Source organism: Solanum tuberosum, unplaced genomic scaffold (assembly GCF_000226075.1).
Source record: "Solanum tuberosum cultivar DM 1-3 516 R44 unplaced genomic scaffold, SolTub_3.0 scf00026, whole genome shotgun sequence".
Lineage (NCBI taxonomy): Eukaryota > Viridiplantae > Streptophyta > Magnoliopsida > Solanales > Solanaceae > Solanum > Solanum tuberosum.
The window spans coordinates 1,355,137-1,381,146 of NW_006238952.1; the positions used below are offsets into that span (position 1 = coordinate 1,355,137).

Here is a 26,010-nt window from a genome sequence, read left to right on the forward strand (position 1 = left end):
AAGTCATAAGCGTGTATAGGCCGAGTTTGGGGCGGAAGTTGAAGTGACCAATTAGGGAATAACTATTGCTGGTCACAAATACCGAGTGATTAGACCCTCGGATTACAGAACCCTTACGATAGCGACTCGTAACGCGTTACAACAATATACTTATATTTTATACACATTTATGTTAGGTGGGGACCTATTTATAGTCTTCACCCAACAACAACCCTAATAATAATGTTTATTACTTTAAGGTGATTGTTTGATCGGTGAGATAAAAATTATAATCTCTATGTATTTTATGATGTTATTTTATCATATGTTTGGTAATAGGTAGTATTATTTAATTTCAGCATTATTTCATTTTAAGAATATAATTTTAGATGGGAAGATATAGAACGTTGAAGATTAATAGGTTGCATAGTGTTATCTTGTTTTTTGAAGGTTTAAGTTTGTTGGTGTATCTCGTAGTACTATTCATGTTTTTGTGTTTCACATCGCATCATTTTGATTTTTGATGTTGTTATTGTTCCTTTCTAGTAGGTTATGCACTACTTTTCATATTAGTTGTTATATTTTTTCACTGTTTTTTTCTTCTTTTACTCGAACTTATTCCATTTGAACGGAAGGTCTTGTGGGAACAACATTTGTACTTCTATATGCATATATTGATGAAATTTCAATAAATATGTTATTGTTATTATATTTTACTCAATTATTTTAATATAAATAATAAAATAAATTATTTATCACATCCCACCCACCAAACTACCCGTAATATAAAATAAACACGGCCTTCTCAGAAAATTACAAAGAACATAAAATAATGATTGACCCACGCCCAATTTGCCCACTTTTCCCCAATTGGCCCCCTCTCACGAAAATTCTATAAATCACTATCTTCATTTTCTATTTAAAGGAGTGGACACACACAGTTTTAGCATAGCTTCTCATATTATTAATACACACAACAAATTACAAAACAAAATATACTAAAATCTGCTTTTTTTTAGCTTCTTTTCATCATCTAATCTCACAAAAATCTGATCTTTCCTGTTTTGTAGACTAAATACAGATTAATTCCAACTGGATTTTGTTCCCTTTTCCCCCCTCTCCATAACGACCCTAATTTGCAGTTCTGTATTTATATATATCTCCTTCTTGATTTGGAGGGTTTTCTTCTTTAGAAAGAACAGAGAAAAGGGTGTCTTTTGTTTGTGGAGTTATTTCGATATGGCAATGACGAAAACCTTATCTATGATCTCAAGAACAGGAAGAGACTTGCAGAGATACAATGATGGATGTCGTCAAGTTGTTGGGTGCGTATTAATTTTTGATTTTTTTGGTTTAATTTCAAGAAAGTTGAAATCTTTTTATGTGGGGTTGTGTTTAATTTTGAAATCAATTTCTGGGTATGTTGATCTGATTTTTCTGTAAATTTTTACCAATGGTGCAGATGCATTCCGTACAGATATAGAAAAACCAATCAATCATCTACAGTTCAAGGGACCCAAATCGATGATTTGGAATTCTTATTGATCAGCTCACAGAAGAGTCCAAAGTGGATGTTCCCTAAGGTATAATTTCAATCCAGTTTGTTTGTTTGCTGTATTTGGCTCCATATTTGGAGTTTGGATACTACTCTTAATCATTCTTGGATTTGACATTTTTTTGTTCTGTGATGAAATTACAGGGTGGTTGGGAAACTGATGAGGCATTAGAAGATGCTGCTTTAAGAGAGACTTTTGAGGAATCTGGTGTAATTGGTGATGTTGAGGTTCAGGAGTATTTAGGTACTTGGAGTTTTAAGAGCAAAAGCCAAGGGACATTTCATCAGGGGCATATGTTTCCTTTGCTTGTCACAGAAGAACTGGAAGATTGGCCTGAGAAAACTGTCCGAAAACGTCTATGGGTAAGTTGTGAATCTGCATATCTTAGCTGCTGTGATCTCGAATCACTTTGATTTGTGTAATTTGTTAGTTGGATAGTGTATCCTGATGTTATATTTGATTTTATCTTGCAGTTGAAATTTAGTGAAGCAAGAGAAGTATGTTGGCATTCCTGGATGAAGGAAGCTTTAGATGTCTTTGCCTCTAAGCTCACAAAGAGAAATAAAGACGATGAGCCTCAGACATGCCCTTTTGATGAATTGTGCTATGAACAGACGGTTGCTACTGTATCTAATTCTAACACAATGTTTTATGAAGAACCAATAATCAGCATTGAAGCTAATGACTTGACCTGTGAGGAGGAGCTGAGAATTAGCCTTGTAGCTAAGCCTTCTCTAGGTAAGTTCATGTTCAATGAAGAAGCAAGGCGAAAGCCGTTTTTCAATGAAATTAGTAATGTAGCCAACTCAATGTTCAGTGAAGAAGCAACCATGAGCACCAAAGCCCAGAAGATGTTCAATGAAAAATTGGGAAGAATAAGCATTGCTGCTTTCAGCTAGCAAACAAATGATGGAAGAACCTCAAGACTTCTAAAAACCGAGAATGAGGAACCAGGGACGCCTATCCTGTAGAATTCTCGACGAGTTGGGAGCCAAGAACCAGCATTATGTAAAGGAGAAAGAAAGAACCTTGGAACGCTGTCGACAGAAATTTTGATGACTCTAAAAATGCAGGACTTGGCATTGTTACCCACAATCTGCAAAGAAAGAAGAATCATCTGTGGATGCAGTTACAGGCAGCAGTATTTTGCACCAGAGAAAGAACTTTTCAAATCCCTGCCTGATAGGATTCTCTATATTGTCCCTTTAACCAGATAAGAAGTTTGAGTTAACCTTGCTTTAGATTATCCAAAGAGAAACTAATCCAGTCTCTCAAAGGCATAATACATACATAGGCACACAAACTTGGCCTTAATTGGCAAGTAAACACTCCAACTTTGGGAGTGGACACATGATGCCGACATGACATATAAATTTTGGACGTGTTCAAATGAGTTGAGGGGTCTAGATGTGCATCCTCCTTGGAGCGTTCAGTTGTCAGTTGAGGTCAAATATGCATTATATACCTTTCTCGAACTCCAGATATAGGTTATGCTTGATAGAGAGATCTTTCAGGATAGAGATATTTAGAGGTTAATCGCATAAGTTTCTAACTTCATTCTTTAATTCTTTTTTGTTGTTACAAGATGTACATATGATCATTTAGTTCTATGTAAAAGAACACCAAAATTGAACCCAAAAAAATTGTCCCTAGTTGTTGACATTACCCTGTTGATTCAATTATTGAAGTATAAATTAATGGATATGATGTTCTTGACTTGTCTGAGTTCTGGACAAATTTACTACTGTTGGGATGGATAGGTGAGGAACTTGATTTTTCAGACTCATTTACCAACCATATACTATAGTTTTATTTTAAGCTCTAGAAAAGAGACCAGTTCAACATATCATTGCCGACATGATAGAAAATAATAATGAAGCAAATTGCAGTTGACTGTATAACATAACATTACATTACAAGGAAATTGCTATGAAAGAAAGAAACATGGTTTAGAATTATTTTGTTGGAAGCATCCATGAGTCGTGGAGTGTCTTTGAGAATCATATGGTTTTGTTTAATGATGTTATGGACATGCTTGTTGGGAGTTCACGAAGAAGACATACCCATCATGTACCAAATATCTCTTTAAAAACTCAAGATATGGTTGATGAAGTAGTGATAAAATAATCCGTCGTTTGGTGTGAGGTATAAGGTATGATAATTTCGGACTTGTGTTTGGTTGGAGGTATTAGGTAGTCATTGGATTATTTATCTCACCATTTATATCACAGTGATGGGAAAAGTTATCGCACTATGTATATCTCAAGATAACTTGTTCCCAACCAAACGACCCTAAGAGAAATAATGGTCACTTCATGACAACTAAACTTAGTGGCCTTTAGAGATATTAACTCGATTCGATTTTCAAAACTTAGTGACCTATTGAGATATTAACTTATTTAAGTTTCGAAGTTCTAAGACATTATTGTATTTTCCTTTGTCGTTTATTATTAATTTCTTTTATAGTGACAACTATAAAGAAGAAGATAAGAATTAGTGAAGTTTTGTTCTGTTTTATCTGTTGTTTTGTGGTGTGATTGTGACCAACTTTTCTTACTAATTCGATCCAAGACATATCCACACACATGAATACGAGAGATTTGATTTTATAGTCCTTTTGATAGTTAGTTTATTATATTTTTCACAAGAGATCAATATGATAACAAAAGCAGAAACTTCAAAACGTCTAGAGGCCCGTTTGATAACAAGTATTAGTTACCAAACGACCCCTTGATGTGTACATTTTGGTTATTAAACATGCTCATATTAGTGCAAAATCAAAGGTCCATTTGCTGTTAATGTTTTTAATTTAATTTAATAATGGATTCATAACTTATTAAAGTAAATTAAATCTTTTAATAAGTTGCATGTCACCAGCCTAACTATAAAACAAAGTTGTCTATGTTTCATCAAAGACAAATTTGGTATTAAGACTTATCTTGATTTCTTATCTCATGTTTTTGTGTGTTCACATTAGTATCCACTTGTGGGTGCGTGACATGTTAGAATCAAGTGGACATATATTCTATTACAAAAAAGGTTTTATTTTTTATAATTTCACTCTTTATAATGTACTATACTTTATAGGGAAAAGGGTCTGATATACCCCTCAACTTTGTCATTTGGAGCTAATATGCCCCTCGTTATGAAAGTGATCCATCTATACCCTTACCGTTATACAAACGGCTCACATATACCCCTACCGTTACAAAATGAGCTCGCATATACCCTTAATTTAACGGAAGTGAAAAAAATAGTTTTAAATTTATATTTTTGACTTTTATTTTTTTTAAAAAAATTATGTAGGTGTATATATGAACTTCTAGCAAAGTTCAAGGTATATTTTAATATTTTTTATAAATAAATTATTTTTTGACATCCTTGATTATGAACTTATCATTATTTGAGTTTCTTATTCTTATTTTATTATTTTCTTTCACTCCTTAATTAGTGTAAAGAGAAAATTTTAAAACTAATTTTTTGTGGCTATATTATACTTTAAAACTAATTTTTCCGACTATATGGTTATTTAGTTTTTGTATTTGAAAAAAAAATGGGTCATCTATGTTAAATTTTACAAGAAAATTAGTGAAACAAAAATACATTTGATCATCAAAATAATAACTTTAAATTAGTCGTTGAAACAAAAAAAAATCAAAAAAAAAAAATGTGCAAGGAGGATTAAATATACCCATATGAGATTATCTATATTTTTTTAAAAAACACATTAGAAAAATAAAATTAAAGTTAATTTTCTCACTTCCGTTAGAGGAAAAGGGTATATGTGAGCCATTTGAATAATAGTAGGGGCATATATGAGCCACTTTCATAATGAGGGGTATATCAGCTCTAAATGACAACGTTGAGGGGTATATCAGACCCTTTTCCCTACTTTATATTACTTATTACTTATTAAGAAAATAGTAACATAAATTCAGATTCTACTTATGAAATTATACTTAGGTATGTTGTTGTTGTAAACTAGGAGTGTAGATTCAGATTCTATTTATGAAATTATACTCAGGTATGTTGTTGTTTGTGAAGTAGAAACGTAAAATATATTTTCAAGAGTGTATTCATTTTCACCGAAGGTCTCAAGTTCAGGCTTGAATCAACAATAATAACATATCTAGTGATCATTGTATATTCACACAGTAAAATCTGAAAAGAACTTAAATATGGAGTTAAATTAAAATGATCATCTCAAATTTCTTTATTCTTTCCAATAATCCTAAGTGACCAAATTGTTATTTCTTCTATGCATTTGCAAGTTTTTTTTTTCACAAGCATCTATGGAAGAACTAACAAGAAAATGAAGGAAAAAAGAAATTTGATCATCAAAATTCAAACCAATTAAACCAAATTAATCGTTGAATTAAAGACAAAAAAAAGTTATGTGTGAGAAGGTTTAAATACACCCCTCAGCGTTACGTGAAAGATTAAATATACTCCTAACGTTTCTTTTAGTTTAATTAAAAAAAATATTCTAATCAATTATCACTCCCGCCTCCCCCCGGCCAAAAAAAAATGTGTATTCTTTTATTGGGTTATATATATCTAATATCAACGGTCGACTTAGGCATTTCAAATTCAAAATTCAAAATCTCATCCTTTCTATTAAAAAAGCCTTCAAAAGAAGAACACGAAGAAGCAAATCGCCATTGAAACGCCAGAATGGGAAGACTTGGAGTGAAAACTGACTATGAAGAACTCCGAAACGCTCAAATTTTGGAAAACAAGGTCCTCCTCTCTCTCAATTTGAGTGTATCTAATTTCTGTCAATGTTAATTTGTTATAAGCTGACTTTCTTGGATTACAGGCGCGATTGGCCAGTCTTGGACTTCAAAAAACTGTGGCAGAGCTTCGATCTATCAGATCTAAACCACAATCTGAGAAGAGAAAATACAACAAAGTTGACTACTTCTCAACCCCTTTGCGCCGATCTAGTCGATTGAAAGGCAACTCTTCCGAATTGAATTCATGCGGCACTGCGCCGCTAGCGAAAAGTCTGTATTTATGTCTCTTTTCTCTTTTTTTGTTTTGGCCCCATAAGTGTGGATTTTGAAATTAGAATGTTGCCTTTTTGAAATGTTGCTTTTAGGGAAATTGGGGCTTTTTGATGAAGAAGATGATGAGGATGATATTGAGAAGAGACCAGCTAATGCACCTCTGTTGAGAGTGAAATATGGCTTAATGCTTCGTCTTACTCCGGAAGCTTTGACTCGGCGTTGCACAAGCAAGGATAGGGGAACGTTATATGACCCTTATTTGGGTATTTGCTGTCACTTTTGCAGGTTTTGAACACGCTCTTGAATACCCTTTTGCTTATTAGTTTTTTGCCTTTTGTTTTATGAAGTGTTTAAGTTCTGTGCACGGATGGTGTAAAAAATATTTCCATAATCGAGTCATTGTTATAATTATGAGCCGATATCCTTGTAAAAATTGTTAAGTAACCTGCTATAACAAAGTCACCGCTATAACCATGAGAAGGGCGGATCTAGGTGGACGGTAGGGGTTCATCCGAAACCCTTGGATCGAAAAATTACACCGTATATATAAGGTCAAATTCAATGTTTATGATTATATAGACTGAAATGAACCCCCTCAACACAACTAGGATGCATAGCTTAGTGGTCAAGGGGGTTTAGAATCTATCCAAGGTTGCAAGTTCGACACTTACTCTCTGCAGCCGCGTGCCTATACTTACTTTTAGTTTACTTAATATCATTATATATTAAGTAATCTGCTATATATGTACTGATAGTGTAGAGAATCCTTACCGTGTTAGGTATATAGATTAAAACCTTTTGTAAATCCCAGTTTCTGGTCACTCACTGTGCAGTGAATTGAGGGACTTCCCTCAAGAGTCAAGACGGCTTCTTTGTTTTCTTTTTGCTAGGATGCGTGACTTTTGCACTTGAATTTACATATATGCCAGCTTAGCTTGTCCTTACGTATCACAAAAATGCGAAGGTGTCACGCGAGGACCAATTAAAAATGATAATATGTGAATGTTAATGCAGGCAAAAGAAATTATGTGGTGAAGAAGACTGTAAGCGATGTGGTGATTCAGACATGGATCAACCTTGCTTAGGTTAGTCTTACAAGTTGTTTATTGTTTTGTGGTACTTACTAGTCTGTAAACAGACTGATGATTATAAAATTTCACATACAGGCAAGACAGATTGTTCAATTTGTCATTCTAGCCAAGGTGTTCTTTGCCGAGGTTGTCTTAAGGTTCGATATGGTGAAGGTGAGACAATAACCATGCATTTTAGATACTGAAGTTTATATGAAGTCACATGGTTTTGATCTTGAAGTCACTCATGTTGTACACACTACTCTTCACTTTATGAAATTGATTTCTGCCTTTTCACTTATGAATGTCGATTAGTACTAAATATGTGCAAATTGTACTAGAAATGGAGGATGTGAGAGCAAATAAAGAATGGATATGTCCTCATTGTACTGAAGAAAAAGGTATCAATCCATATTGGATATGTAATAGGTATGTAGTGGTTTATAAAACAGGACTAGCCGCTAGATTAGTTAAGCTCTTTTGATACTTGTTTTTTTTCTCGGTTCATGGATTGATTTCTTGTTCATGCCTGTTTACGTTTTTCTAGCTCATTGTGCCTAAAGAAACGAAAGATGGCTCCAACTGGGATCGCCATATTCAAAGGTTTGTATGTTTGTCACTAGTTTACTTGAGGTTTTGTTTGCTCATATCTGTTGTTATATAGTGTTCTAATTTCTTGTCTTTTTGTTTTCCTTTTTTTCTCTCCTTGTTGGACAAAACAGCTAGAGAGATGGGATACAAATCAGTGGCACATCTGTTAATGGATCAACTTCAGGGAGCAGTGAAGGGTTAATTATAAACTAATTTTAGTGCATTGTTAACTTCTTGTTGGTGCAGTAGAATTAGCTTCAGAATGTAAAAATGAATGTTATGAAGACCAATCACTGGTTGTGTAATGCAAGGATCCTCATTATGAAAGTTATAACACCCTTTCATTTGAGGTTATATCGAAGCAAACACTTGTGGAATTACATTGAGTATGTTGTTATCCACAACAACGATGTCAGTTTTAAAGCCACACATAAATTTTAAAAAGAATGAGATACATGTTAAAAATGGAAACATGTTGCCCAGTTTGTGATTGGGGATTTGAATGATAACATTCCTTTGAACTTATATTGTCTATCCTAATAATTTAGATTGGTTTGATTGATGAAAATTAAATAACACAATTGTTGGGTTTTACTACCTTGAATAAGAAACAATTTGTTCCTTTTTACAGATGTATACTTAATTTTGCCATAAGAAGGATACCTATCAAAATGAAAGATAAATTATAGGGAAAAAGGGTCTGAAAAATACTTTAATTTTGGCCGAAATTGTTGTTACGATATCAAACTTTATGGAGGACCTTTTACCCTCTGCACTATTTAATAGTGTATTTAAAAGGTATATATGTGCCCACGTGAACACATTATTATTTATATTTATGATGTCCACGTGGGCATATATACACTATTAAATAGTGTAGGGGGGGTAAAAGGTCCTTTCCAAAGTTTGATATCGTTATTGCAATTTCGGTCAAAATTCGAATATATTTCAGATCATTTTCCCTAAGTTATATAAACAACTATAAGACTCGCTATGTTATATGGCAGTGAATGTTGGACTGCTAAAATCCAAGATATCATGTTATAGAGATGCAAATGTTAAGATGGATATATGATCATACCAAATTAGACAGGATTAGAAATGACCACTTTCGTCAAAAGATGCAAGTAGCACACATTGGGAATAAAATGTGAGAAGGTCGCTTGAGACAGTTAAGACATGTTAAGTAGGGGTGGGCATAAATTTTGGAAAATCGAATCGAACCGAATTAATTTGATTTTTTGCTTCGATATCTGTGTTATTTTTTCAAAAGTTTGATTCTTTGATTTGGTGTTCGATGTAAGGTTCTTAGAACTTTGGTGAATCAAAGAACCGAACTTTTATTTAAAAAAATAGAAAAATAGTAATTATATATATCTTTATCAATGTACATAATGTAAAGGAACCCGTCTTCGTCCTTGTTTTTCTTGAGAAGTAGTTGAAGGCACAATGTTCTTGACAAAAAATAAATATAGTCTTTTAGTTAGCACAATAAATGTTCCATGGAGAGACACAACATTCCTTAACAAAGTTTTAAATTTTTAAGTATCTTATAATTTGATTTTGTACTCATTTTATTTTTCATCCGGATGGAAAAACCGAAAAAAGAGTAAAAAATCAGCTTTTGTCGAGAGTATATATAATATAATATAATATAATAGGACTATAGGAGTAGAAGAAAGAGGAGGGAAAATTGCCATTGAAAACCTAAAAGGCCATCAATGGGAAGGCTAAAAGTAAAACCTAACTATGAAGAACTGCGAAATGCTCGAATCTTGGAAAATCAGGTTTTTCTTCTCTCTCTCCATTTTCTCTCAATGTTAAATTGCAAATAGTAGCTGATTTTCATGGGGTATTGTACAGGCTAGGTTTGCCAGTCTTGGACTTCAAAATATCTTGGGAGAGCTTCGAACTAAACCAGAGAAGAGAAAACACAACAAAGTGGACTACTCCTCCGCCCCTTTGCGTCGTTCCAATCGATTGAAAGGCGACTCTGCACCATCATCAAAAAGTTTGTGTTTTTATGTGTATTTACTGTATGAAAATGTTTGTGTTTCTTTGTATATTGATTTTTCATGGAGATTGTGTCTTTTTGAAGAGGGAGATGATGGCATAAAGGAGAGCCTTAATCAAGAAGCTTTGGTTCAGCGTTCCAATCGATTGAGAGTGGGAGTTTGCTGTCACTCCTGCATGTATTACACTCTTGCCAAACTTTTTACCATTGATGTTGCAACTTACAGTTTTTTATCGCTCACTGTTCGATGAATTGACTGACTGAGGTCTGAGCAAGTAAATTTTAGATATTCTGATGGTTGGCCCCTTGGCTTGCTGTTTGCTATGATCCTTTTGAGGTTGAGTTTACATTTCATTTTTAGTAACTAGCCCAAGTTTAAATGGGTTGGTTGTGTTGACCTAATGGAATGAACTTGATTACCCATCAAACTATTAGATCAAAAGGGGTCATATAATACATCCCCAAACATATACATACAAAATCAAATTTGGAGAGTGGAATGGATGGACTTAAGCTAATAGTTTAAGAAGAATATATTAGTTTTCACATTTTTCAATAATCAAAATACAAAAGGAGAGGAGATTAGGTTGTGTTATGACAATGTTATTTGACGCATCTTTGCCCAACCTGTTCTGAACCAAGTAAACTTTATGCGGGTTGGATTGTGACTTTGACATTTTGACCTGCCCAAGTTTGGCCTAACTCGCACATCTATCACCATTCACCTATAAGCTTGTGCTTGTGTGCCACTGGTATTTTGTCACTCTCTTATCAGTTGAAAATGATAATTTGTGAATGCTAATGCAGGGAAAAGAAATTTTGTGATGAAGAAGATTGTAAACGTTGTGGTGATTTGGACATGGATCAACCTTGTTTAGGTTGGTCATACAAAGCACTTTTCCTTTCCGTAAACTAATTTGCTGGCATACTGATGAGTCTAAAATTTCCCATACAGGCATGACGGATTGTTCAATTTGTCATTCTAGCAATGGTTTTCTTTGCCGAGAATGTCTTAAGAATCGATATGGTGAAGGTGAGGTAATAGATATGCATTTTAGAAACTAAAAGTCAAAGCATAAAGCATTTGCCATGACTCACTAACCGTTACTCTTTTGTTCTGTTTAATTTAAGGCCTAACAATGGGAACTCTGTGAAATTGATCTTTGCTTTTTCATTTATGAATGTCGATAAGTACTAATACCGTGCAAATATGTGATAGAACTGGAGGAGGTGAGAGCTAACAAAGAATGGATATGCCCTCATTGCACTGAAGAAAAAGGCATCAATCCGTATTGGTTCTGTAACCGGTACGTAGTGGTTATATAAAACAGGTCTAGGTGATTGTGAAGTCAACTTCTTTTGATATTGATACTGGCAAATTTCATTTGGCTTTTTCTTGCTCATGGATCAATATCTTACTCATGTTTTTCTAGGTTATTGTGCCTAAAGAAGCGAAATATAGCTCTAACCGTGAACACATTTAAAGGTTTGTATGTCATCACTAGTTTCACTTGAGGTTTTGTTCTTTGCTCTGAGATTTTGTCTAATTTCTTGTTGGATCTTTGAACAAAACAGCTAGAAAGATGGGATACAAATCAGTGGCACATATGTTAATGGATCAGCTTCAGGGAGCAGTGAAGGGTGGAGATGATAAGCTTTTTGGTTAATTCCAAACTTTTTAAGAGCTACATGGGCAGTAGAATTAGCTTTTGAATGTAAAAATGGAATGTGTTGTAATGGCGTGGATCCTTATGTCTAAAGATGTTTTCCACCAGTATTTTGTACCTGATATGTATTCGGCTAATTCAGATTTGCATTGTGTAACTGACTAGTCTATATTCACGTCTCGTTATCCTTTTACGTAAATCATTACTCCACATATGTCTTTCATTTTTTATAAAAAAACTTTAATTCGATATTAAGGTTAAAAGAAAGAGGTCATTTTTTTTAAACAGACTAAAAAAGAAAGGAGGTCATTCTTTTTGAAACGGAGGGAATAGTAATAAGATAGGTATATTTATCAGACCATTTCCAAATCCACCTCTATTTTACTCTCCATTTTCTATATTTGGAGAGTAAAATAGAGAATGGGTGCTCCAATCCACCTCCAAATCACTCTCTATTCTTCAAATACTCTCTATTTCACTTTTTCAATATTTTATTATTTCCATTATTTTTTAATTAACATATTATTTTACATATAATTTCATTAATTAAATATCTAATATTCATAATTCTTTTTAAATATAATATAATATTTTNNAAGAAATATTTCGCGATGAAACAAGAATGGTGCCGAAAAGATGTTGAACATGCATTCGGAGTTTTGCAATCACATTTTGCAATTATTGCAGGACCGTTATGTTTTTGGAGAAAGGAAGTGCTACATGATATAATGACTACATGTAATATATTGCACAACGTGATAATTGAGGATGAACGTGATTTTAATGCATCAATTCAAGGTGTCGTAGAGGCTCCAACTCCCACGACAGAAATTGTGGTAGATGAAAACCTCCGGTTTGAACAATTTTTAGCTAGAAATAAAAAAATTAAGGACAAAAATGCTCATTTTGAACTCCGTAATGCATTAATAGAGCATTTATGGGAGCAACGTAATAATTTCGAAAATTGAATGTTTATGTAATTGTATTTCACTTTTATTTGAATTTGTCCATTAATTTATATATTATATAATATTTTCTTGCAATTTATAGTATTTAGAATAAAATATAATTTTATATTAAATAAAAAAATTGAAAAATAAATTTTTGTATCAAATGAGAATTATATAAAGTAATTATTGGAAAAGAAACAAATAATTTATATTATGAAATAAGAAAAGGCGAAATGGTCTGGAGGACCGTTATACTTGTATCAGTTTGTATTCTGAACCCTTCTACTTACACATTTGTCATCTGGACCCTTTCTATAAACTGATACAAGTATAAAAATGAAATAGAAATAATAATATAATATTGAGGAGAAAGATTTTTTTTTTTTTTAGAGAGTAAAATAGAGAATTGAGTTGGAGTTGATTGTCTAAAAAAATAGAGAACTCTATATATTTGGAGAGTAAAATAGAGTGAGGTTGGAGATGCCCTCATAAGCTTGGTGGATAAAATAAAAAAGGAAAAAGAAAAAAAGTAAACCCTTTTTGTCCCTTGGAGAGAGGTTTTACTGCCTTGCTTCTCTATTGTTCCTTCTCGGAACCAAACACCGGCCTTTAACCTCTAGATTCCGGCCGGCGATGCCGGCTATCCATAACCATAACTGGTTCCATACTGCTTCGAATATCAATACGAATTGTTCTTTCTCGACCTTCAGCTTCCCTAAAACCCTCACATTTTCAAACTCCTTATCTCATTCTCTCAAATTCGTCTCTCCTAACCCGTTCTTCGTTAACCGAAAACGACGCGGCTTTGTGACTATTAATGCAGCTGCAAAGTCGTCCAGCTCCGACCTATATTCAGTTCTTAATGTTAGTAGAAATGCAACGCTCCAAGAGATCAAAGCATCTTATCGCAAGCTTGCTCGCAAGGTATACTCATCTATTTGCTTATTGTTTTTGGCTTTGTCATTTGTAAGTTGTTATTATTACATTATTCTCTGCCTTGTGGCAACTGCTTTTTGGCTTCATAATCATTGTATTTACTTGAAAATAGTATCATCCTGATATGAATAAAGGGCCTGGAGCTGAAGAAAAATTTAAGGAGATTAGTGCTGCATATGAGGTAACATCCTGCTTCCCTCCAAAAAAGTTTCCTTTGTTTTTTTTGTTAGGGCATTTTATGTTGAATTGATAATATAATGAAATTTTGCATTACACTTGGCATCCTTAATTTGGTAAAAATTTAGTTTTGATCTTTTTCTTTCATTGTTTTCAATTTGACTACAAAGTGTATATTTAGGTATTATCAGATGATGAGAAAAGGTCTTCATATGACCATTTTGGTGAGGCAGGGTTGCGAGGAGAATATAATGTGCCGGGTGGCGGTCCACAGGGGGTAAAGTACTGACCTTTGTTTATATTCTCATAATTTTCATATATATTTCAATGTTTCTTCATGATGACTGGTATCTGTCCCCACATGATTATCTGATCTCTTAGGTGGACCCTTTTGAAGTGTTTTCTGAGTATTTTGGCGAATCAAGTGCCTTTTTTGGAGGAAGTGGCGGATTGGGAGGCTTCAACTTTGATTTCAAGAATACTGGAAGGCAGAATCTTGATATTCGGTGAGTATCGAAGCTTATTTGCTTCTGAAACTATGTATATCTGTATATCTGGTCTGGGTGATATTAGGATATGTTTCATGCAGAAAACATACTGTTTTGAGATGATGATTCCCATTGTAGTTGTATCTTTCTCTGGGCACTTTCTGCTTACTCTCCCCCCACCCCAAAAAAGAGTATCTACCACTTCTTTATATGTAGTAACATTCGTTGCTGAGGAGAGTTGTAGCCCTTATATACCGCTGGATGAAGGTTTGTATAAGCTTCCATGGCTTCACCTGCATCAATGAAATTTAAGCAAGAAAATTGAGGAAAAGAAAATAGAATAACTTCTCCATCAACATTGGTTTGTTTTATGCGTGAAGTAATTAAGGACGAGAGGAAAAAGTTTAATTTTATCTTCCTTCGTAGTCTGTCTTTTTCATTAACCGAATATGTGTTTGATGATTTTTCTTGTCTTTCAGTTATGACCTTGATTTGAGCTTTGAAGAGTCTATATTTGGAGGGCAGCGAGACATCGAAGTACCCTGTCTCGATGAATGTGATAGTTGTGATGGGACTGGTGCTAAATCTAGCAGATGTGTTAAAGTCTGTTCTGACTGTGGTGGAAGAGGAGGAGTGGTGAAAACACAGAAAACGCCTTTTGGAATCATGTCTCAGGTATTTTCACATACTTGCATGAGAAATTAGTAATTGTCGAATGCCATTGTAGTCACTTCTTTTGTTATTCATCTTCTTTTTATCTTACAATCTAAACTGATTTCTTGTTTGAAATGCTATTTTGTATGTGTTCTTTTCCCCAACTTTTACCACAAAATTTGCAAGCTTGTATCTTTTGTTGATTAATGGACATGATCACATGGGTGTTTTTGCTGAGGGATTCTCTGTATGAAAACTTTAGACTTTGTTCTATATACAGACTATTTGTTCTCTATGATTCCCTTTGTCCTAAAAGCATAGTCCTACTTCCTTTTTAGCTCATCCCAGAATAGTGTCCACTTATCAAGGGAAGAAAAATCCGAAATTTCCCTTTGTCCATTTTCTTGGTCTTTTTTTTTACTTGGCACAATCATTAAGATGATGGTTCACATCTTAAGATGATGCTTTTTTACTTAGTCTGCTTTCAAGAGTATTATGATGATGCTTGAACCTAGCCCTCTTTTGGACACAAGCATTAATACCTTTCAATGCTTGTGCCCCATATTAAGATGATGTTTTCTTACTTGGAACAAAAGAGGGCTACTTTTTTGAACTTTATCACCACTGGTTTGTCAATTGTCATGACAAGTTTAATATGACCTTTGTACTATTTCCGGATTAACTCATATGAGGTTACTGTCATTCACCTATGGCAAGTAATGTACACTACTGTTTCAAGATAGTGGAACTTTCAAAGAAATACTATTTTTCTCTGATCACTAAATGGCTTATTTATTCTGCTCAATGTTTTATTTTGTTTAAGCACAAAATAAAAGTTCTCTCTGCACATCCAACCTGTGTGTTATTTTGAACAACTTGCTGCTATCTACTATTTTAGTCTGCTGGTCCTTCTTGGCTGGCTTTCTAGATGCTGATTCATGTTTTCAGGTGTCTACATGCTTGAAATGTGGAGGTAATGGAAAGATAATAACTGATCATTGTCGAAAATGTGGTGGCCGTGGTCAAGTACAATCAAAACGAAGTATCAAAGTGGTTGTTCCACCTGGAGTTCATGATGGAGCCACGATGCAAGTTCGAGGAGAGGGTAACATTGACAAGAAAAGGTCACCGTTAATTAAAGTTCCTAGTTCATGTGATTTTATGTAGAAACTTAATGCTTTGACCAAATGTGGTCAATTCACAAGAAAATCTGCAGTATATGCAATTTGAACTTTTAGCTTAATTGAACTAATACATAGTATTATGATTGTCAGCAACATGCTCCTCTGAGTCTAAGTACATGTTTGATTTGCCTGCTCTGCTCAAAATGTTGCCTCTGCTGCTTGTTATTAGTTATAGATATTGGTATTATGTGGATACTTTCTAGGCTGGGTATTCTCTTCTTTCTGATTTGCTGTTAGTGTTTTCTGTTTGATTCTATGTGTGAAACAAGTGCATTAGATCATGAGAATGCAGAAGATTTTGAGGAAGTCCGAGTCACAAAATGAAGCATATCCTCATTGTAGTAGACATGTAATTATTTAAGAAAAAGTAAGAAGAAGTTCAAAGGAACATGCGCTTAGGAGCTAGCTTAGTTGTTTTGTTTGTTAATATGCCCAAACTTCTTGAGGTTTTACCTCTCACCTAGGTTAGAAAGTGTGCGCAACTCAACCTTTTCTGTTCTTTCTCTTATTCTGTTTCTCTTTGCAACTTTTTATGGTTCTTTTGGGAGGTGAGTTGGGTATTCAAATAGCCTCAGAGAGATAGATGTGGAATTGCGGATATGTTTTTCTCCTTTTCACAATTATCTTCACATCTTGGCTTGGTCTTCTTTGCAGTAGTATGTCTGGTGACCTCTATTTGGTCATCCATGTTGAAGAAAAACGTGGTATTTGGAGGGATGGTCTCAACCTGTACTCAAAGTTAGATGTTGATTTTACTGAGGCCATTCTGGGGACGGTTAAGAAGGTAATAAAAGCATTGCAAAAAGAGAATTGGTTTTATCTTCTTTCAAAGAGGCACAATTTAAAAACAATTAAATTTGAATTGATTGCTAGCAACATTTTAATTCTCCTTTCAGTCGTTCCCTATATTTGTTTCCCTGCCCTCCCCTTCCCTTCCCCTAAACAACTCCCCTTAATGACATTGTATGTTTCTGGCATTTTAATTTAGCTTTGAAGTGCTTGTTGATAGTTCCATGCAGGTATAATACCGACATTAGTTCTTAAAAGAATCACATCACCTCAATTATGACTTACGGTGGTCTTTGTTTTCCTCATATAGACTCCTGTTTGGACTCCTACAGGTGACTACTGTAGATGGTACAAAAAATCTTCAGATTCCACCTGGATGTCAGCCTGGAGAGAAGATTAAAATGTCAAAAATGGGAGTGCCAGACATGAATAGATCTTCAGTGAGAGGAGATCATATTTTCCTGATAAATGTTCAGATCCCGAAGAATCTCAGGTTTGAATTTGTTGGTAGAAGCTTTCAGATACATCCGAATTTCAATTTGATCAGTTTGGATTGGATAAGTTGCCACTTCTGTTTTTATGTACAAGTGCGATGAGTTTTCTTTCGTGGTCTCATTGTCTTCTCCTAAAGTTATTTGCGAAAATCTCATCAACACAAGGTCTTATATGAGCCATCCATTCTTTTAAGTGATTAATCAACATAAGAACAACAATTTCGAGGTTGGCATGAAACTGCAATGTTCCCTGTGGTAAATGTGAAAAGTGGTTTAGCTTATGAGACAAAATATATACCTTAGCTTCTTCCTTAAAGGATTACATTGACTAAATTTGTCTAATCTAATCAATCAGGATTTATCTTATCTGAACAAAAAGGTATGAAAGATGTTTAATTTGTCAACATTCCTTTTCAAAGTCTTGAATTATCACCCTTATTTTATGAAGTAACATAGAGTCTGAGTTACACAAGGTAGTAGGGGTAAGGTCTGCGTACACCCCACCCTCCCTAGACCCACTTGTGGAATCACAGTGGGTATGTTGTTATTGTTGTTGTTGTTGTGACATAGAGTCTGAGTTTGATAATTTTCTTGAGCAGGAGTAACATAGTTTCTCATTGAGCATCTTCACTATTTTGTTGCTTTCATCTAAAATACTTCCCTGATGTGTGTCTGTTCAATAATGTGTGCTCCTTCTATGTCAGTGATACAGAGCGCACCTTAGTTGAGAAGTTGGCTTCACTTAGAGCAACATCCAATCATCATTCAGTCTCATCTGGCGGTATATCTTCTTATTCTTTCTTTCTTTCTTGTAAAGAGTCCGAAATCTTTGCTTGATAAGAGGAATACTTTCAATCGGATAACCATATCACAAAACAGAAGAAAAACTTTCACTCAGAGTGTGTCAAAGGCATGACCCAAATGAATGTTATATGAGAAACAATTATGAATACTGATGTACGGAAGTATGCAAAGAAGTGAACATGCTAAACGAATTTTAGTACCAACAACTTCTGGTTCTAGTTAAGCCTTTAGCTCTCTCTCACATGTGATTTACTTACACCTCATCCACTCCCTTGAAAGGTAGACCTTTCTCTAAAACCCTCCCCTTAATCTTGTAGATTATTATTTTCTTCAACGAACAATCTTGTAGATAAAACAGTGATGAATTATCAGAAGGAATTTTGACTGGCAAGCTTGAATCAGTGTGGTCTGCCATTTGAACCTGAAAATAGGGAACCATCCTCTAGAAATAATGTCAAATGTGACATCAAGAAGCAAACTAGCCTCATTTCTTTAACACTCAAATATGCAATGTGCCAAAGCATGCCATCAACCATTGCCTTTTATGTCGTTAGATGCATTTAAGTTGCCAAAGTAATTTATTTCTAGTATGTCACATTACACCATGTTTATTAGTTTCTTTATTCTTTACCTTTTAATTTTATCTAAAGGGATACCAAGAAATAATCTGGACGGGGATGTTGCTTCTGCAGGTGAAAGGGGAGGTGCTGCACGTTTGTGGAAACCGATCAAAGACTTTCTGAGGTGCATTATGTGCTGCAATCATCTCATTTTAAGATTATGAAATGCCAACTTATTTTTGACAACTTAATTAGTTTCTCCTTATTACTCTGCCGATCTCATATTTATGAATCGACATACATGAAAAGAAAGAAGAAAATATAAAAGCAACTAGATGAGAATCAAGTTCAGTTGAAGCTATCAAAACTTAAGAAGGAATATCAAAATCTATTCCACTAGAGTTTCATGGAATATTTTGCATACCGAAAATTTACCCTTGTCTGTATTTTTATTTGTTTGCTTATGTTCATTTGTCCACTTTGTAGGAGTGGACTATCTGGTAGAAAATTTGCATCAATTAGCTCAGAGACGACAGCTTTACGGAGTTTAAACAGGCCGTTACCGAGTTTTCCTCTAATTACATCACTTTCTGCTGTTTTACTTGGAACATGTCTTTTAGCCTTTGTGAAAGTTTGTTACAGTAAAATTTTGCTGCAGAAGCGATTAGTAAAACCAAATTTTGTTCTTCACAAGGAAATTAAAGAGCAATAATTGCGATATCGTACTGCTTAACTCATGCAGTACATGAATTTTATAACGTGTATGTTTGCTTATCCCTGTGTCACTATATCCTGTCCATTTCTTACCCTTTTTTTTTCTTTTATACTAATCAAGGATTATGATGTGTTTAACCAATAACTAATTAATTAGTTTTTCTAATCTAGGATTTTGTTCTAGTGGACAGTACATAAAAAGGGGTTCCATGTATTATGTGCACTGGATGGGTGTGGCCGACAGTGAATAGAAACAAAAGCTGCGGTTCCAACTCAAAAAAATAGTATAACCTTACTGTAAAGTTTAATTTTAACAGGTTATCCATATGATTAAAGTAAAAGTAACACAAGAAGCAATGATAATGAGAAGTGAAGAAAGGCACACACACACTAGAAAAGTAACAGCTTGATACAGTTGTCTGTACAAAGGTGAGACTGTTATCAAGATTTGACAAATTGGAGTCGGAGAAGGATGATGTGTATGTTGTTTTATTCCTATTTTGTGAAAATAGAATAGACTGTTTTTGATAGATAAATAGCTGAAATAAAACATGTCAAAATCAATAGGAAAGGTTTGGCTAATTTATTATCATAATATACATTTACTTCTTTGATAAAGTGTCTCATCCTAATTTATTATCACCTAAGTCCTAAAATTTTGTTCCTCATTATTAGCTTTATTAAAATCCACCTCAATCTTTGGTTGGTAACTAAGATACTTTCATCTAATCCAATCAATTTCTTTTCCTTTTATTACCTAAGAATTCAATTAAATAGGATTCTTCCCATTAATATAAAACATTAGCTAACTCAAAAATCTTAATATCTTCAATTTTTTTCATTTATAAAAACTCCTTAGAAAATGTTTTATGTGTTTGGTAGCAGAATTTTCAATTTTTTCATGTTTGATTGATCAAAATTTTGAAAATACTTATTTCGATTAAAACAAAAAAAATGATTTCTCTTATAGCAATATGGAATACAAGCTCTACAAATAGTATTACACGCTAATTGTCTAATCTCACCCTCCTCCGACACACCCCCAAACCACATAGCCCACATTTCCACCGTCCCACACCCCTAGCCCCATGCTAATTTCAATAGCGTTCGTCTTGATTATATCCAAATATCTCTGAGACTATTTTCTACGTATTTATCAAACACAAAAAAAAAATTAAAAAAAATTAAAACAAACTTTTTTTAAATACCAAAGACATCTATAGGTGTTTGGAAGAATTTGTTGATGCCATATAGCTATTAGTATAATTACACTTTAGTTTATGTCAACTTTATTCACCTGCATCATGCAATTATGAAAATCTAACGTAGCATGATTCATTTCTCTAACTATATAATATATAATAATGCTGCCATCCCATTATTCCCATTCCAAAAAATAAAATGGCCCCACCCCAACCCAAAAAAAGGCCAAAAAACAAACAAAAGGTGTGCTGTTATAAGAAAGAAAAAAAAAGGGAAATGATGGATAGATACTGTCTAGCTACTACATTAATATTTCTCATTAATGTCATCAATAACAGTTGTATTTCCAAAGTGGGAAAATATATATGAAGAAATGAAAAATACAGAATTCCCTAATCTTCGCTTATCAAAAATTAAACAAAAAGTACTATAAATTATAATTTTTTTTGCATATCATATTATGAAAAAATACATCATAAAATGTTAGTCAAAGTTCTTATCATTTGACTCTAAAAAAGGAAACCATGACAACTAAAAATAGATGAAAAGAGTATGATACAATTATTTTTAATAAGATGAGCAATTAATATAAGATAGAGGGAGTACTTTATATAGCCATTTATCAATAAAGGATATTTTTGATACTACTGAAAATATACTTTAATTTTCATATTTGATTAACTTTCTTAGTAAAGGTAAAAAAAAAAAATAGAGTCAAATTACATAATTAGCAATATTGATTATGTCAAAATTACAATTATATTTGGAGGCGACCAAAAAAAAATTACTAATATTTTCTTAAATAATATGTAATACTCCCCCTGTTCCTTTTTATTAGTTTAATTTTGACTTTTTACTTGTTCGTTTTTATTTATCATTTTTGACAAATAAAAAATAATAATATTTTTTTACCTATTATATTCTCAATTTATTTAGAATCTCTTTAATGAGTAAATTAATTTTGAAATTTTATCAATTAATAGAGATAAAATAGTAAACTCGCTATGTGAACTATTATTATCCTGATAGATGTTCCAAGTCAAAAATAAACAAATAAATAGGGATAGAGGGAGTAAAGAAATAATATAAATAATTTGAGACTAATTAAATATAGATGAAAATTCAATGATTTAAAAAATGACATGACCGGGGTCAACTATCCTCAATTTTTTTCTTCTGTACTACATATATAAAGTTCGACACAATAATAATATAAATAATTAATTTAAAATAATAGAAGTAAGTAATATTTAAATATTTTCCTTATTGAATAATTAGTTCATTATCCTGCTAAGATAAGTTAGTAAGATGAGACAGTTGAAGAATAATGTCGCAGTTAGGTGAAGTCTTCATTAATTGCTCCCACTAACTAACTTATTTCTATTTGTTGATGACTTTTTGGGATTAGTATTAAAATTTTTGGTACGATATGATAATTTGATGTATATCATACTATGTCCATTTCTAATTTAATGTGTAAAGAAATTATTGTTTTTTGATTTGAAGTTTAACCCCTTTTAAGTATTTTTGAGATAAAAATTAAGTTCTTATCGTTTAACAATATTATTATTATTTGATGTTGAGACAATTGATTATAAGTTGAAAAAAATAAAGTAAGGAAAGAGAGTTTTGATTTTGGTTGGTCCCTCAAAATATTAAAAATGACAAATTGTGAAAGGGATTTAAAATGTAGCATTAGGACCCCCTACCTCTTTACCCCATTTCTTTCGTGGCATGTTAAAGTTGTCATCGAGTTAATTTCTCGTATGATCACTTAATTAATATTTATGCTACTAGTTATATTTTTGATTTTGTTAAAAAAAAGTGCTTCACTTTACTAAAGTTAAAAATACTAAGATTGTATTTATAGAATCAAAATGAATCTAGTCTCGTAGATAAAGAATATTTTTTATCCAAAACTCCATTTTATGCATGAAGTTATTTTCATTATTTTTTAAATTGTAATATACATAAGTTTGAAATTGAACAAATCAGACAAACCAAAACCAAACTAAAAAAAATACTGAATGAAATAATTTACGATACTTTGATATCGATATATAGTATTTCATAAATTCAAACTAAACATATCGAACTAAATTCTTAAAATTTTACTATTGTTTATATAGTGTTTAATTGACATTTGATTTCTGTAGTAAGTAATATTATTATAGTTTTATATAATAATTTCAGTACTTTTTTAATACCAGATTGAACATAAGATAATTAACACATGAGAGATAAATAGAAAAACTTCAACTTCATTTTTTTGTATTTTTATTTAGTTTAAAATTAAGGATAATTATATTTTATATTATACATTGAATATGCCATCTTAAATACAAAAAAAATTATTTTAAAAAAAATAAACCCACAAAAAACACATGAACTATATTCTTTTTTCCTTGCACAATATTTTCTTCTATCGTTTAAATAATTTATTGGCAAACAACCTTAAAAAAGTGAGAGAAATAAATAAAAAGAGAACCCCAGATCAAGAAATTCAAAAGAACAGATAGTCCAAGTTGCAGAAGCTGCTTTTTTCATTAAAAAAATAAAATAAAGTCTTTAAAGCTTTTTATCCAATCAAGAAATTCTATGACAAAAGCTGAACATCATAAAAGAAAAAAGAAAGGTCCATAAATTATACTCGTATCGATTCATATTATATGATATACTTTTAGTTCAATCATACCCCTTAAAAAAATTAGGCAATTTACAAAAATAATCATGAAATAAGTGGTTTGAATTTAGATCACAAAACTTCAAATTTAACAAATTTTATTTAATAAATAATAATTTTATCTTTCGTATGCTTATAGATTTTGAAGTTAAAATTTAAAATTTTAAGTTATTGAAGTTGTGATTTTTTAAATTTACTTGAATTTTTTTTATGTTATGTGAGTGAATTTTAAAAATATTTGTTTTCTTTTTAAACTCTGGTAAAAATTTTTGGTCAAACAAACATTTGAACATAGATTTTCAAATCTGCTCCTCAAATCTATGATCAAACGCTAGCTTTGACTCTTGAAGATTTTTCGAAGGTTAAAAATTCAAGATCACTCAATTTATAGTATGTAATTTCCTCTACTCGCTCCTAAAGAGTCATTAATAGTATGGTTTTTCTAATTATAAAAACTCATTTATTTATCTAAATAAGACAATCTTGTTATATAAAAAAAATTAAAAACGTTTTATTATAATATGAATTGAAAGGAATAATAGAAAAAAAATATTCTAAAAAATTTACTCCCTCCGTTTTTATTGATATGTTATCATTTTAGATATTATGTATCTTCAGAAACTATGTAACTTTATCTTCATAGTTTTATTTAGTATCTCTTGAAGTCAAATTTTTCAATAATTTAATTTATTTTAATTAATTAAAAATTATTCAATTAATTTGAATTAATCATTTAGTTTTAATTAAAAATCCATACTTTCAAAGCTAATAACTTTTAAGTGTAAAATAGAAAGAATAATGTCATTTATGCATTGATTTTGTCAAGTCAAATACTATTTCTTCCGTTCACTTTTAATTGTCATATTGCGCTTTTCAAAAGTCAATTTGACTAAATTTCAAAGTTAAATTAGATTATATTAATTCGATATTCTAAACATGAAATTTAGATATTCAAAAACTATACAAAAAGTACCATAAATTATAATTTTTGCAAATTAATATTAGTCAAAATTCTTATAGTTTGACTCTAAAAAAGAAAATTATAACAATTAAAAGTTGATGGAGAATAATGACCATCTAAATTTTTGTAAGAACGATATATAAATAGGAGCGGAGAAAATAAAAAGTATAGGACTCCTCACTGTTTTTTAGTAAGAGCATAAAACAGTCCACTTTCTTTATACTTATAACTTAATTATACCATCAACTCTGCTAGCTGTTGACCAAAATCAGAAAAATAAAAATAAAAAAATAAAAAACAGCTAGGGTTTCTTTTTCATTTATTACATTTTACACCCTGGATTTTTAATTTTATCTACTTTCCCCCACAATAATAATAAAACAAACAAGAAACCAGTGTCACTTCATCCCCTTCCTAATATCAGCCAACAACAAAAGCAAAACGCTTACTACAGCAGCTTTCTTGAATTTTTTTGTCTTTTCTTCTTTTCAATTCTTAGTTTTTCTAGTATGAATGTATAAGTTTTCAGGCATAATGTTGGGTTTTTATCGAGTTTCTATGATGCAGAAGCTGTCAATGTTGCTGTTTTTTGTTCTTTTTTACAGTATAACGAGTTCTGCAGATCTGAACTCCGACCGGGATGCTTTACTGGCGTTACGAGCTGCTGTGGGTGGTCGGACTTTGTTATGGAATGCTTCTAACACAACCCCATGTAATTGGGCTGGTGTTTTATGTGAGAATAACCGTGTTACTGTTCTCCGGTTACCGGCGGCGTCACTTTCCGGTGAGATTCCGGTGAATACCATTTCGAATCTTACTCGAGTTAAGACGCTTAGTCTACGTTTTAACCGGCTTTCGGGTTCTCTTCCTTCTGATATTTCTCAACTTGTTGAGCTTCGTAATCTTTACCTTCAGGATAACGAATTTGTTGGTTCTATACCTTCTTCGTTTTTCACGCTTCATTTAATGGTTCGTTTAGATCTTTCTAATAACAATTTTTCTGGAGAAATACCATCTGGGTTTAACAATTTGACTCGTTTGAGGACACTTTTGCTTGAAAACAACCAGTTTTCTGGGTCTATTCCGGAGTTAAAGTTTTCGAAGCTTGAACAATTTGATGTCTCTGGTAATAGCTTAAATGGGTCTATTCCGAAGAGTCTTGAAGGAATGCCTGCTGGTGCTTTTGGTGGGAATTCACTTTGTGGGAAGCCGCTTGAGGTTTGTCCTGGGGAAGCGACTCAGCCTGCTATAGCTACTGGTGGGATTGAAATTGGGAATGCGCATAAGAAAAAGAAGTTGTCTGGTGGTGCAGTTGCTGGCATTGTTGTTGGATCTGTACTGGGATTCCTTCTGCTGTTGTTGATTTTGTTTGTATTGTGTAGAAAGAGGTCTGGTAACAATGCGAGGTCTGTTGATGTAGCTACATATAAGCATCCGGAAACAGAACTTTCTGCGGAGAAGTCCAATGTGGACGCTGAAAATGGTGGTGGTGGAAATAATGGGTATTCAGTGGCAGCAGCAGCAGCT

At 32.7% G+C, this 26,010-nt stretch overlaps 5 protein-coding genes across 8 annotated transcripts in view; all 5 read left to right on the forward strand.

Annotated features, from left to right (window-relative positions):
- Positions 1–900: 900 nt before the first annotated feature.
- On the forward strand, positions 901–3,251 carry LOC102587342 (nudix hydrolase 18, mitochondrial-like). 2 transcript variants are annotated; one of them, XM_006341437.2, is made up of 5 exons: positions 901–1,304; positions 1,442–1,562; positions 1,679–1,897; positions 2,009–2,273; positions 2,353–3,251. In XM_006341437.2, exons 1-5 carry the CDS (start codon positions 1,219–1,221, stop codon positions 2,367–2,369), a joined length of 708 nt encoding a protein of 235 aa, XP_006341499.1. In that variant the 5' UTR covers positions 901–1,218; the 3' UTR covers positions 2,370–3,251. The 2 variants fall into 2 exon arrangements, with proteins under 2 accessions (XP_006341499.1, XP_006341498.1); XM_006341436.2 differs by having other exon boundaries at positions 902–1,304; positions 2,009–3,251.
- Positions 3,252–6,081: 2,830 nt separating this feature from the next.
- LOC102588192 (cell division cycle-associated protein 7-like) lies at positions 6,082–8,559 on the forward strand. The gene is made up of 8 exons (XM_006341439.2): positions 6,082–6,275; positions 6,355–6,541; positions 6,637–6,829; positions 7,559–7,629; positions 7,711–7,788; positions 7,956–8,043; positions 8,162–8,217; positions 8,337–8,559. Exons 1-8 carry the CDS (start codon positions 6,210–6,212, stop codon positions 8,405–8,407), a joined length of 810 nt encoding a protein of 269 aa, XP_006341501.1. The 5' UTR covers positions 6,082–6,209; the 3' UTR covers positions 8,408–8,559.
- Positions 8,560–9,857: 1,298 nt separating this feature from the next.
- Positions 9,858–12,061, forward strand: LOC102587867 (cell division cycle-associated protein 7-like). Of its 2 annotated transcripts, none has more exons than XR_001472739.1 (8): positions 9,858–9,992; positions 10,069–10,216; positions 10,304–10,397; positions 11,027–11,097; positions 11,175–11,252; positions 11,439–11,556; positions 11,653–11,705; positions 11,795–11,816. XR_001472739.1 is itself a non-coding variant. In XM_006341438.2 (8 exons), the coding sequence occupies exons 1-8, from the start codon at positions 9,927–9,929 to the stop codon at positions 11,884–11,886; spliced, it is 690 nt and encodes a 229-aa protein (XP_006341500.1). In that variant the 5' UTR covers positions 9,859–9,926; the 3' UTR covers positions 11,887–12,061. The 2 variants fall into 2 exon arrangements, 1 of the variants encoding a protein (XP_006341500.1); XM_006341438.2 differs by having other exon boundaries at positions 9,859–9,992; positions 11,439–11,526; positions 11,795–12,061.
- A 1,296-nt stretch (positions 12,062–13,357) lies between these two features.
- On the forward strand, positions 13,358–19,696 carry LOC102588524 (chaperone protein DnaJ). Its single transcript, XM_006341440.2, has 11 exons — positions 13,358–13,760; positions 13,885–13,953; positions 14,131–14,226; positions 14,331–14,455; positions 14,917–15,112; positions 16,040–16,215; positions 16,930–17,059; positions 17,397–17,557; positions 18,263–18,339; positions 19,055–19,106; positions 19,409–19,696. Exons 1-11 carry the CDS (start codon positions 13,470–13,472, stop codon positions 19,632–19,634), a joined length of 1,599 nt encoding a protein of 532 aa, XP_006341502.1. The 5' UTR covers positions 13,358–13,469; the 3' UTR covers positions 19,635–19,696.
- Positions 19,697–24,851: 5,155 nt separating this feature from the next.
- The window catches only part of LOC102588842 (probable inactive receptor kinase At1g48480), a 3,408-nt gene continuing 2,249 nt past the window's right edge, over positions 24,852–26,010 (forward strand). The window contains exon 1 of one of the 2 annotated variants that reach the window (XM_015306208.1): positions 24,852–26,010. In XM_015306208.1, coding sequence (XP_015161694.1) covers positions 24,997–26,010 — 1,014 coding nt within the window. In that variant the 5' untranslated portion in view covers positions 24,852–24,996. The other variant, XM_015306207.1, reaches the window with a different exon arrangement.